This window comes from Lolium rigidum, chromosome 7 (assembly GCF_022539505.1).
Source record: "Lolium rigidum isolate FL_2022 chromosome 7, APGP_CSIRO_Lrig_0.1, whole genome shotgun sequence".
NCBI lineage: Eukaryota > Viridiplantae > Streptophyta > Magnoliopsida > Poales > Poaceae > Lolium > Lolium rigidum.
The window spans coordinates 253,074,522-253,086,616 of NC_061514.1; the positions used below are offsets into that span (position 1 = coordinate 253,074,522).

The 12,095-nt window shown below is 44.2% G+C and overlaps 2 protein-coding genes across 5 annotated transcripts in view; one reads left to right on the top strand and one right to left on the bottom strand.

Moving 5' to 3' along the window:
• The first annotated feature begins 289 nt into the window (after positions 1-289).
• LOC124674155 (probable pyruvate, phosphate dikinase regulatory protein, chloroplastic) overlaps positions 290-12,095 on the top strand; it is a 16,276-nt gene continuing 4,470 nt past the window's right edge. For 2 of the 4 annotated variants that reach the window (XM_047210193.1, XM_047210195.1), the window contains exon 1: positions 290-853. In XM_047210193.1, coding sequence (XP_047066149.1) covers positions 305-853 — 549 coding nt within the window. In that variant the 5' untranslated portion in view covers positions 290-304. Of the gene's footprint in view, positions 854-2,646; positions 3,284-3,390; positions 3,702-4,741; positions 5,080-12,095 lie in introns of those variants that run through there. The other 2 variants (XM_047210192.1, XM_047210194.1) reach the window with 2 other exon arrangements.
• Positions 5,051-7,572, bottom strand: LOC124674156. Its single transcript, XM_047210196.1, has 5 exons — positions 7,328-7,572; positions 6,969-7,127; positions 6,802-6,874; positions 6,255-6,447; positions 5,051-5,512 (listed from the first exon to the last, which is right to left on the bottom strand). The coding sequence occupies exons 1-5, from the start codon at positions 7,352-7,354 to the stop codon at positions 5,410-5,412; spliced, it is 555 nt and encodes a 184-aa protein (XP_047066152.1). The 5' UTR covers positions 7,355-7,572; the 3' UTR covers positions 5,051-5,409.

Sequence of the window (12,095 nt, forward strand, 5' to 3'; positions counted from 1 at the left end):
TGGCTCGTGGAGGAGTGACGACGACGACGATGACGCTCCATGACATCCTCAACGATGGTCTTTCTTCTCGATGGCGTGTGTGCTCAGAGTGGGTAGCTAGGTTGGCAAGGGTGCTAAGTGTGTGTTGTTGATTTTCGCCCGATTTTCTCCTAAAAATTAGGCACCTTCTTCTTAATTAATAGAATGAGGCAACCGTTTCAAAAAAAAAAAAGGAACCTCTTGCGTCGCCTTATGGTCACACGTCTCACACGCACGCAGCTGAGCCGGTGGTCTCGTGCTCGTCCCCGCTCGCCGTCGAGACTCGATGATAGGTGCCAAGCTCGCGACGCCAACGCCGTCGGTGCTCCTCCCGCCCTCCCCTCGCCTCCGCGGCCGCCGCCTCTCCCCCACGGCCGCCTCATGCCTCCCAGACACAGGCACGGGCCCGCCTGTAACCGCGGGCTCGGACCTAGACCGCCCTGTCCCGGCCGGGCAAGAGGCGGCGGCGGTGGCGGGGGCCGTCTCCTCCCCGCCGCGCTCGCGCGCCAGCTCGCAGCTCAGCCGGTGGTCGCGGGCGCGCGCCGTCCGGTCCGGGCGGCGGCTGGAGTGGCCGGCGACACGGGGGAGCGCGACGGTCTCGGTGCCGACCAGTTCGCCGCCGGCGTTCGACCAGGAGACTGCGGCGGCGGAGGAGGAGGACGATGACGTTTGCGATGTGTCTGAGGTCGACGGCGAGGCCGCGGCGAACTCGATCTACATGGTGTCGGACGGGACGGGGTCGACGCTGGAGCAATCGGTGAACGCCGTGCTCGGCCAGTTCGAGCACTGCCTCGTCGACCGCCGCTGCGCCACAAGCACCCACCTCTTCTCCGGGGTAAATAAACATCTATCCCCTCTGCTATCTTAATTATTCACAGTTCACGCTGGATTTTAAGAGATCCCCGTGATACAGTGCGGTGTCTACTTTGCACGAAATGTTTTTTTGCTCGTCGCTATGTACTGTTGCTAGGGAAAAAATTCGATTTTTAGTGAACAGTAAACCGTAGCGAGTTGTCCCCCTTGCAAATGCACTAATTATACCAATCTAAATAACGGAGATGCGAGAATGTGAAGTTGTATATTTGTGTTATAGGGTAAGAAATAAGTAGACCACGCAATGACAAGTACACATACTAAATCAAACAAGCCTGTAATCAGTTAAGTTTAAGCTTACAGCGGCAACCCTGCAACTTTGCTTTCTGGTCAACTAGTTAGATACAGTGCTTAACTACAGATCAACAAAGAAATGGAATCATGCAGATGCAGGCATTGCTATTCATAAGCACCATTCTTGGGCTCCAATAGGAAAGTTTCTTGTTTGGTAACTAATGGGACTCTGGGAAGGGAAAAAATTAATGGAATCATGCAGGCATTGCTTGTTCATATGAGAAAAAAGCACCAAGGAAATTAGGTCCTTAGAAAAGCTAGCTGGCCATCTACCCCACGTCTCCATGTTTATGAGCTGGGTGGGCCTTCTGTGTGCCATCGTTTCTTTCTTCCTAGTTCTATACTTCCATTGCTTCAGTTTATAGGAGGTACATGGAGCCAAGCTAGTTGGCTACATAGGGAATTGCTACTACCAATATTCCCCTGCGATAGGGACGGCCCAAGGGAGTGGATGGACGTCCAACAACTGAAACTCTATTGTATAATAACTCTTAAAACTCCTATCAAGTTGCCAAGAATATAATTACTGCAATTATCATATATTCTGTATAGTCAGATGTATCACGTCTTTTGATTAGTTGATTCTAGAGATGTATATTTTGAGATATTTTTAATTTGCACAAAATTAAGGACTATGACAACACAAGCCTTTGAAAGACTCAAGCAATAAACAATAACTTGTGTAGAAAGTAGAAACACATGGGTATCTAGCTAGTAAGTACTCCCTCCGTTCCATAATTCTTGTCGTGGTTTTAGTTCATGGAACGGAGGGAGTAGGAAAAATTACTGTAAAACCTATGGCTTTGCTTTGCAATAATTCAGGTTTTAGCCATCGTCTTCACCATTTTTTACCTTTGAAGTTGAATGTTGGCGTAATACATGGCCTAACATCACACTATTATGTTTTTACTGCGATCACACTATTATGTAGTACGTGAGAATAAAGCTACAATATCCATTCAACTCCCCCAAAGATGTTAATGACTGCGAAATATGCTTGTAGTTGGAAACAAACATTGCATGTGTTCTAATGAAGGAAAATGTCTTCTGCGATGGAACAGATAAATTATGCAGGGGATCACTTGAACCTTTAGTTAAGTAAAATAAACTCACTACATGCACGTCCGCGTGGATCATGTAGTTGAATAAGGCTGAGTGTTTTCCTATAAATTGAGAACTGCACGGTTGATTCATCCGCATCTATCTGTTTTCTTGATGCAAGTTGGTATACACTGCTTCACGAACCAGCTAGTTCAGATATTCAGACAAGGGCATATAGGCCGCAATTAGTTTTTATTTTATCTGTTTGCTTGAATCATATTATTGAATATAATCGATCAGTTGTCACGTGGTACATACTATTGACCAAGCTCAGCACAATCATGTGCTAAGAACTAAAATTAAATGCACCTCACTTGTTGGAACTAATCAGCATCTCTTACATTTTGCCATTTTCTTTAGGTTGATGACATGGACAACCTTCTTAAAATAGTAAAGCAAGCAGCAAAAGAAGGAGCATTGCTTCTATATACCCTTGCTGATCCTTCAATGGCCGAGGCAACCAAGAAGGCTTGTGATCTATGGGGTGTTCCATCCACCGATGTTCTTCGTCCTACGATTGAAGCCATAGCTTCTCATATTGGCGTTGCTCCATCTGGGATTCCACGAAGCTCTGCTAGCCGAAAGGGTCAACTTTCTGAGGATTACTTCCGGCGAATTGAAGCGATTGATTTCACCATCAAACAAGATGATGGTGCTCAGCCACAGAACCTTGCCCGTGCACACATCGTACTTGTTGGTGTTTCACGTACCGGAAAGACACCTTTGTCTATTTATCTAGCACAAAAGGGTTACAAAGTGGCAAACGTCCCAATTGTGATGGGAATTGATCTTCCAAAGGCTCTCTTTGAGATTGACCAGGATAAGATATTTGGGTTGACGATAAATCCTGTGGTTCTTCAGGCAATCAGAAAGGCAAGAGCAAACACTCTGGGATTTAATGGGCAAAAGAGCAATTATGCTGAAATGGAGCACGTGAGGCAGGAGCTGGACCACGCAAATCAAATATTTGTTCAGCACCCAACATGGCCAGTCATTCGTAAGATCAGTTTCATTATATTTCATTCTAAAAAATAATCCATTATTATATTTACGGAAACTCCAATTTGTTGTTTGTCATATTATAGTCATATTTTTTGCGTGCAGAGGTCACTGGAAAAGCTATAGAGGAAACAGCTGCTGTCATTGTTAGGATATACCATGACAGGAAGCAGAAATGCTCCATGCCACGCATATCAAAACGGTACTAGCACCATGTTCTATCTATTCTACTGCGCCTTGTAAAATATGTGTGCTCTTATAAGCGCCATGTCAAGAGTACCTTGGCTACCCTGTTATTATTAGCTCTTAGTCTCTTATTTTGTGGGACAACATATCACCTTCTATCTGGCTTCTGTATCTAAATGATCAGAGTTCACAGTATAGTGCAGGAGGAAATAAATGTATAATTCATGATCTTTTTTCATTGTCTATTTTTTTATAATTATTGGTGTATTCTTAGTTTATTAGGTAATCAGTAGGTTGAATTGAACTGGCTTTCTGAAATTCGTTAATCAGAGTAATATATTTCTTGCAGAGAACTAACTCTGTCAGTATAAAATAGTTAAATTGGGACCATAATGTCCTTTATCCTCCTTAACATCTCTTCTAACACAGTTTGCATGAGACATCACAACGATTCCGTTTTCGTAGGCTTGACCAGTAGGATTATTTGCACAAGGATCTGTTCACTCTCCGATTTGATATGGAGGTCATCTAAAAGTAGTTTCAATAAGAACATCATGCAATATTTTACTCTTTTCTTTTGATCTTTTTTCTTTTGTTTATTTATTGTTTTCATTTACCTAAATAGTGATATTCAAATTTGACAAACCATGTTTTTCGGAAGTATACTTTCATCTTTTTTATGGTTGCAATGCATCTTATCTTGTAAATCTGTGGTTGAAAGTCGACAATAGATTTCTGGTAAGATGTGGTTCAACCAAAATGTAGTTTCGCTGCCAGACCAGGGACACCCTAAACCAGACCTGTGGTCACGGAAGTCTGGTTGAGCTGATGGGAGTTCTGGTCATATGTGAGCTGCTGCAGCTCAAGGACTGACAGTAGGACTCCTTTACATAATCATTGTTTGGTACTTGATATTCTGTTTCCTTTTGAGAGAAAGTGAGGATGACTTTGGAAGCCGGTACTTTCAATCAACAAATGCTCCTATTCCTGTGTTGTATTTGATCAATTGTTTCCATTTTATTCAAAGTGAAGTTTAATTTGACATTTCAATCAACAAATTAACTCTATGTTTTCTTTTGGATCCTACGAATAGGTTTCAAGTTCAGGACAGTTGTATTTTTTATCCACCTACATTTTTCTTCTGAAATGTCCTTGATATGCTCCATGATGTTTTAGAATTGCAAGTACGATGTTTAGCTGAGGTCCTGAGTTTTTTGTGAATGAGGAATGAATAACTTAAGAAATAAGAAATATGTTTATGTTTTTGCAGGGTGGCTCCAATTCGAGTATACGATTACCGGTTAGAGATGGTTAACACTCCTGTTGAGGCTCAAAAGGTATTGGTTAGGGAATTTTAAAGCTATTCACCAGCAGTGGAGCGAATCGGAAATCTAGAACCTACTATCTGACATGGAACTCCCTGATTAGATTAGAGTCATTCCCTCAAAAAAAGAAGCGAGTCATTTTGCATACAAGGCGGAGATTGTTGGTTGTTCATTGGTTTAGTCTAGTTTTTGTTTTAAGTTTATATATACTCATGTACAACCTCTTGTAGAAATAATCCAGCCAAAGACAATCATTACATGTACATCAGTGTATATTTTGGTATGCTTATGTTTGTAGTATCTGCAAGGAGGAAAAAAATCCAGTATCATCGCTCCAAAGCGACACGTATTCTTTCCAGCAATTAGAGAAAAAAAGAAGGGGGAAAGAACAGAAGAAACCAAACACAAAGAGAGGACTACTAGCATCACAAACTTCCCTATCAGGCCCCAACCAGCCTAATCTCCTCTCTGCCATTTGTCATGTATTCTGCTGTGCCATCTGATACCACCATACACTCAAGTAGGATTAGTCCCCGTCACGATCTTTACAGATCATATGTTGAAAACCATCCTCTGAACAAGAAAAATCTCTCTGCGCTCCCAGGTCTGGGTTTTACCGCGCATCGCTGACAGTGCCCTCCACGCCGCTTCCTGCGTCGTTCATCTTGCTCATGGAAAGGGTGAAGTAGAGCAGGATCAACGTTCCCACACTGGACCTGCATAAATATCCAATAAATCCTTGTATCAGAGGCACAGAAACATGAGCAAAACCTTCTCTAGCTAACACTACGAACGGTGCCACCATACTAAATCTACAACAGCTGTTCATCAGTCGCTATCTTTTCTCTAGATCATTGTAGCGAAGGCGAATGTGACAACTAGTTTCTGCAACGGGGACTTGCCAACAAAAACCACGGCCCTGCTTGCACAACATTTCTGCACGCAGCATCATCATCACTCATCACCGGTCGGGACGAATCCGTCCTAGAGGCTGGAAATTATTGCCAGTAATGATCCTATGACGCGCTCCATCCAAGCTGGAGAAGCACTATCACATCGGATTGATCAGTTGCATTTGGTAGGTCAGGCTTATGTTGTGCTGTCTACTAAGTCGCCTGGAGATGTCAAGAGAAACCACTGTTGCTCACTGAATGCTTAACTGTTCTGCCTAATGGTTTGTGTAGTCCATGAATTGAAGTACTACGGTTTTTGGGGGGAAAAAAGTCGCTAGCAGGAATGGCAGATGAGAGCGTACTGATACTGACCCATGATCCCTAGATCACCTAGCATGTCCAGAGATTAGCTCTGACCAAGTGAAACAGGTGGATAGGAGTAGCAGCAGCAACCAAATCAGGTTGCCTAGCTGACACTCTGCTGCTGTATAGCTGGTTCTTCAGTGATCGGATCTTACCAAGTAAACAATTAATAACCAGGGAAAAAAGAAAGAAAGATTCTTACAGTGTGGCGAAGAGGAAGACGACCCTCCGTGGATCGAGCCACGGCGCGGGACGCCGTCCCAGCCGGCGGGACTTCCCTCCCGGCGTGCCGGCGCCACCGGGCGTCCGTAGCCCGTTGAGCATCTCGTCGGCGGCCGCCACGTGGACGAAGAGCGGGGATAGTGGGGGCCTCTCGCCCGTCCCTGCGCCATTTCCTGCACAGCAACGGATCAACAAATCGACGTCAGCACCTGCGGTTGCGATCCAAGTGTGCATCTCTCCGACGACGTCACGGCCAGAGATGTGAACTTAACGCAAGTGTCACTGGTCACTTAAGCCACAAGTTAATCGATGTGTCAAAGTCAAATTTACCTGAGCTCCACGGAAACCAATAAGATCGAAGCAAAATTTTCAGAGACATCGACATCGCAGTTCACAAATGCGAATCGACCCATTTTCTTTTCTTTCTCCATGGTAAACTGAGTCGTGATTTTGTGAGAGAAGGGGAAGGGCAGAAAACAAAACAGAATTTGGGTCCAAGCTCAAGGCAGTTGATCAATTGGGCTAACCTGTGATGCCATTGGCGTCGCCGTCGGCCTGCTTCCGGTCTGATCCCTTCCTCGAAAGCGACCTCACCACCCGCTGTTGCGTTCAAGCACAATTAAGATAGATACGCTATCGCACTCAGCAAAGCGAGCTAAAGAAATCGGGACCGCCGGCGAGCTTCTGGACTTACGGGTGTCCGTGGGGTCGAGACCGGAGGTGGTGGCGCCGTTGCCGTCGTTTCTGGGCCGTTGCCGGCGAGCGAGGAGAGGGCGCCGATGTCGAGGGCGATGAACCCACCGGTCGCGGCGTCCAAGCTCGACTGTCCGTGGCCACTTGGTGGCGCAAGAACCTGAAACAGAACACAGGTGTTAATCTCCAGCGAGAACCTCTCTGCCGGCGACGAAACCGAAGCTCTTCAAGCAAAGAGATCTCATGCGGCGCTGCTGCCAGAAGATCCAAATCGCTTCCAGTTGTCTGGGGGCAAGAAGACACCCTGCGGCGACTAAGAGACGATTCACTGACAGAAAGCTGAGCAGGAAGGGGACTTACAGGATGGTTGGAGGTGGCGTCCCCCATGACTGAGGTGACGTTCGGCGTGTACGCAGCTGCTTCTCTTGTGCCTTCTCTTTTGTTGTATCCGAGTTACGGTTGCGTCTCGAGAAGGAGGAGAATTGAATGGCGGAAAACTACCAAAACGAGGAGCCGGAGGGAAAGGACCGGCGCTTTGCTCTTTTGGTTGAGGGCCAAAGATCCTGGCGGTGGCGCGAGCTAGCAGCAGTAGGATGGAAGATGACGGTCACACCACGGTTCCTCGTATATATATTGCTGGATTTTTGTGGGAACCCACGGAATTATTATTCAGAAGCTACAGTAATTTTCTTTGGCCACCATCAGTCTCAAGGGATAAAAGAACTGAAACAGTATTTCTAAGTTCTTATTTATGGGGGCCGGCATTTGTAAGTCAACGGAGGAAATCTTTCTAGCTGAAAATATTCAGATTGGTCGGAAGACTATTACTGATGTCATCTGAGAAATACTATTTCAAGTATTTTGAAATATAACCAGTCGGAAACTAAAATAACAGGGATTCAGAAATCAAAATTAAAAACTTCTTGCTAGTTGTAGGTAAATCGAGAATTAAGTGCTTCTCTAGTTCATAGGATAAAAAACATATGGCATGAAATGCATAGGATTGATATGTTATGCCTAGTTGAATTCTATGGGAAGGTAAGTTCTCTTTGATTTCTAGATAGAACTCCTAAACGATGGAAAAAATAGCATAATTAGAGTTTCATGCACTCGCCGAAGCTAGCGATCGTCGCTAAAATCCAAACTCCAACGTTTAAAGAGACACTAACCCTCCAACATTGACATGTCCAAAGAAGCATAATCGATGCTTTTGTGACTTGTGAGTTGATGAATATGTCATCTACAAGCAGCGATGCACATGTCGGTGTGGTATATCGACCGGTGGACGTCTCGTGCTTCCTTGGACGAAGATCCACCGCATCATGTCAATGAAGTCAGGGAATAATACAAATCTACAACCTGTGGATCAATGTCCTTGCTCCAGAGTACCCACCTCGCCCCCGCCACGAGCTCCGTCGTGGATAACGACGAACGCCAGCAACATGATGTGGAGAGACAGATCTCACCAGATCTGAAGAACAACGAGAAGACAAAGAAGTCGATATGAAGGTTTGACAAACACACTTTGCCGTCAACTCTGACATGTAACCATAAAGGTCATTGTCGGTGTTGGATTAGAGTTGAGACATATTTATCCGCTAAGGTGCCACTTCCACCACCCCAACGACACACCACATTAGACAAACTCTAGCCCTAACTGCGGAATGGGAGGTACGAGGTCCCCGTCCCTCCTGCCACTGGAGCGACAAGTGGAGGGACAGGGGACCAGCACCCTGGTCGGTGGAGATCAGAGGGAGTTGGCCGCATAGGAGACAAGAGGAAGAGGTGAAAAGTGTTTCTGATCGATCCATCTATGCGTGATTCAAGGTTACTTGATTTGCTCAAAAGAAGACATATAGGCGGATATGCTATAGGAGGGAAGGAGAAAGAGTAGGTGCACTAGATACATCAACATTATTTCTTTACTAGTTGGACCTATTCTTTTACGTACTTTTTACAAAATTTATATATCGTGATATTCTTTTAACACCATTCTAGGATAAAAATAATCAACGGAAATGTGCATTTTCCATTGAACCTTATTTATTAAATGGTACATTGCTATGGCGCCCTAAGCTTCAGGAGCTAAGAGATTCAAGGTTCCAATGTATGACCACCATGGAAAGGTGTTGTTGCTAAAGCCTCATTTGAATCGCTATGCTATTAAAGACCACCGGCAAGAAAACACATGGTAATTGTAGTAGCATGGCCACATATTCTTTTGGCATTGAAAACATGAAACTAGAAGAAAAAAATCATTTGGAATACAATTAGTTAAAAATAGGAGAATTTTTTAAAGAGTGTCAGGTGAGTGAATCATTAAAAACAACATTTTCATATTTTTTGACAAATATTTGACTTTGTCTGTATTATTTGAAAACAACATTAGTGTACAAACTTTGGGACCCCTCCTTCTCCCCAAGCAGCACGAAGAACACCATTCACGATATTGAAATCCAACAAAATTCCATTGCTTTTATTTGTTCCAACTTGTAAGTGTGTCTTAAACGTTAGCCTAAATTAAGAAATAAAAATAAATGCTTGACCTACATTAATTCAATCAGTAGCGGAGGCAGCAATGCTTTTAAGGTATGGCCAACCCAAGCAGTGATGTAAACAACAACATTGAAGTTGAACTTTTTTTGAGTGCCAACACATATATACAATGAAGTTGGGAAAATTTTAGGTGTGGCGGAGGCCAAACCTTGCCAGATTGCTGCCTCCGCCACTGAATTCAATAGTTCTTAGCCTAGGATACGCACAAATTCATGTGTCCAGTAAGATCTAATACATGAAACGTGGAACATCCTCTGTTTGTACGAGAATTAGACTATTTTTGTAGCATTCTAAACCAAAAGATAGAAAAAAAAAGAACATACATGAATATTATAGGAATATATGTGCAAAACAGAGAATTGGCAAACACAAGAATTTTGTAAACCTACGGCTGATAGAAAATTGAAAAACACATAGAATCCTAATAAACACAAGCACGCTAAAGTCAAACCATATCTTGCTCTCTTACTTCGTGCTAGGAACCACTCCCTCCATTCCGTAAAATAAGGACTATTTTTTCAAAAGTCAAACATGTAAACTGTGATTTTTTTTTAAACATCAATATCTACCATGCCAAATCAATGTCACTAGATACATTTCGACATGCATTTTCATATTTTATTACATATATAGTATCATAGTTTTTAATATATTTTTCAATAAGTTTGCTCAAACTTTATATTGGTATCATAGTTCTCAATATTTCTTTTTTATCAGTTTCATCAAACTTTATATCCTTTGACTTCTGAAAAATTTATGCACCTACTTTTACGGAATGAAAGTAGTATCATATAAATATGTTGAAGTGGGTTGTATATTTATTTTTTGAGTTTTTTGCTTTAAAGTCGAGATCACAAAAGTTATCTTTTGTCTTTGTTAAGAAAGTGCGGTTGTAATCTCTATGTTTGGTGCATACTTGTCAAATACTCAATTCTCTTGTAGCTACTACTTTTTACACGAAGTAGCTTCCGATCTGGCGAATTCCAATATTTCTCTCGGGTATAGAAAGAATGAAAAGCCCCACCATTGTTTATTCATTCCATCAGCCACACGCCTCCCGGGTCGCTTGCTCTAGGAGACACGAGAGGCCCCCCAAACCCTAGCCTAACTATTCTAAACACGTGCCCTCCCCCGGTCGCCACCAACGGGGTAGGTGAAAGGATCGTATGACACCTAGAGGAGGGGGGGAGGGGTGAATAGGTGCTGAATCAAATTTTAATTCTTGTTCCAATTTAGGCTTGACACAAAAGGTTAATTTTCTAGATATGCAACTATGTGAATTTACCTATATGACAAGATGCAAGCAAGCAAGCAATACAAGATACAAGTAGTAAAGTGCGGTAAAGGATAGAAATAACCGAGGTGAAGCACGTGGAGACACAAGAGTATGATTCTTGTAGTTCCTTCCTTGTAAAGGGAAGTACGTCTACGTTGGAGGGGTGTGGTGCTACGAAGGCCTACCAACGCCACAAAGGCCTCACCCTATTATCTGACGAGTGCCGCCACAAAGGCCTAGCTCACACTCCACTAAGCGGTTGCGTTAAGATCGTAACCAGAACCTCTACACAAAGATTGGGCACACATCCACAACTAAATTGGAGGCTCCCAAAGTTGTTACAATAGAAAGACAAGTTATCAAAGAGTAAACAACAACTACTCAACACATATTAAACTATCACACTACTCAACACATATTAAACTATCACTAATGTTGTCATCTAACACACTAACCATAATGGTAGGGGAAATGTTCTTTCAGTTGGCGGTGGTGGCGGCGTCCGTTTGTCAAAGACATAGGGCATCAGAGGCACACCCGCCGGCACATCTTTTGAGCGGACCGGCGGTGTCTGGCATTGTGCGTGGAGGCGGTGTTCGTTGCGCTGGCGAGGCGGCGGTGCAGCGAAGCCTGATGAAGAAACATGGCGAGGCGGCGGTGCAGCGAAGCCTGATGAAGAAACATGGAGAGGCAACTATGCTCGTTGCGACGCCTCAATGGCCAGCACGAGCATGCTCGATCTAGTCCAAGCAGGCCTGATCTAGGCCGAGTCGGCCCTCGCATCGATCTGCAACGTGGCGGGGGTTCTCGTGCATGGAATCACACCTTGCCTCATGGCGTTTCCTAGGAGTGTACATGAGGTTCTAGCGAGCCTTGGACCTCGCGCTCCACGCCGCGGTGTGGCCCTCCGACGACCTTACTTGGGGCGGCCTGGGATAGTCGGTTGTGTGGGGGGCTCGACCTGAACAAAGGCGGCGGTCCTAGTGTTTCTCTCGCGTCAAGAAGAAGATTTGTTTGACGTCTGTCCTCCTTGATCTCGTCGGAGTGTCGAGTTCCGGAGAACTCCGTCGGTGAACTCCCTTAGGCGCCTTATGCCTGGAGATTGCTAGATCAGATGGGATTTGTTCGTGCACACTCATATTTTTCCTGACCATTTGGATCGGCAGGGAGCAATGATGACCCACAAGTATAGGGGATCGCAACAGTCTTCGAGGGAAGTAAAACCCAATTTATTGATTCGACACAAGGGGAGACAAAGAACACTTGAAAGTTTTAACAGCGGAGTTGTCAATTCAG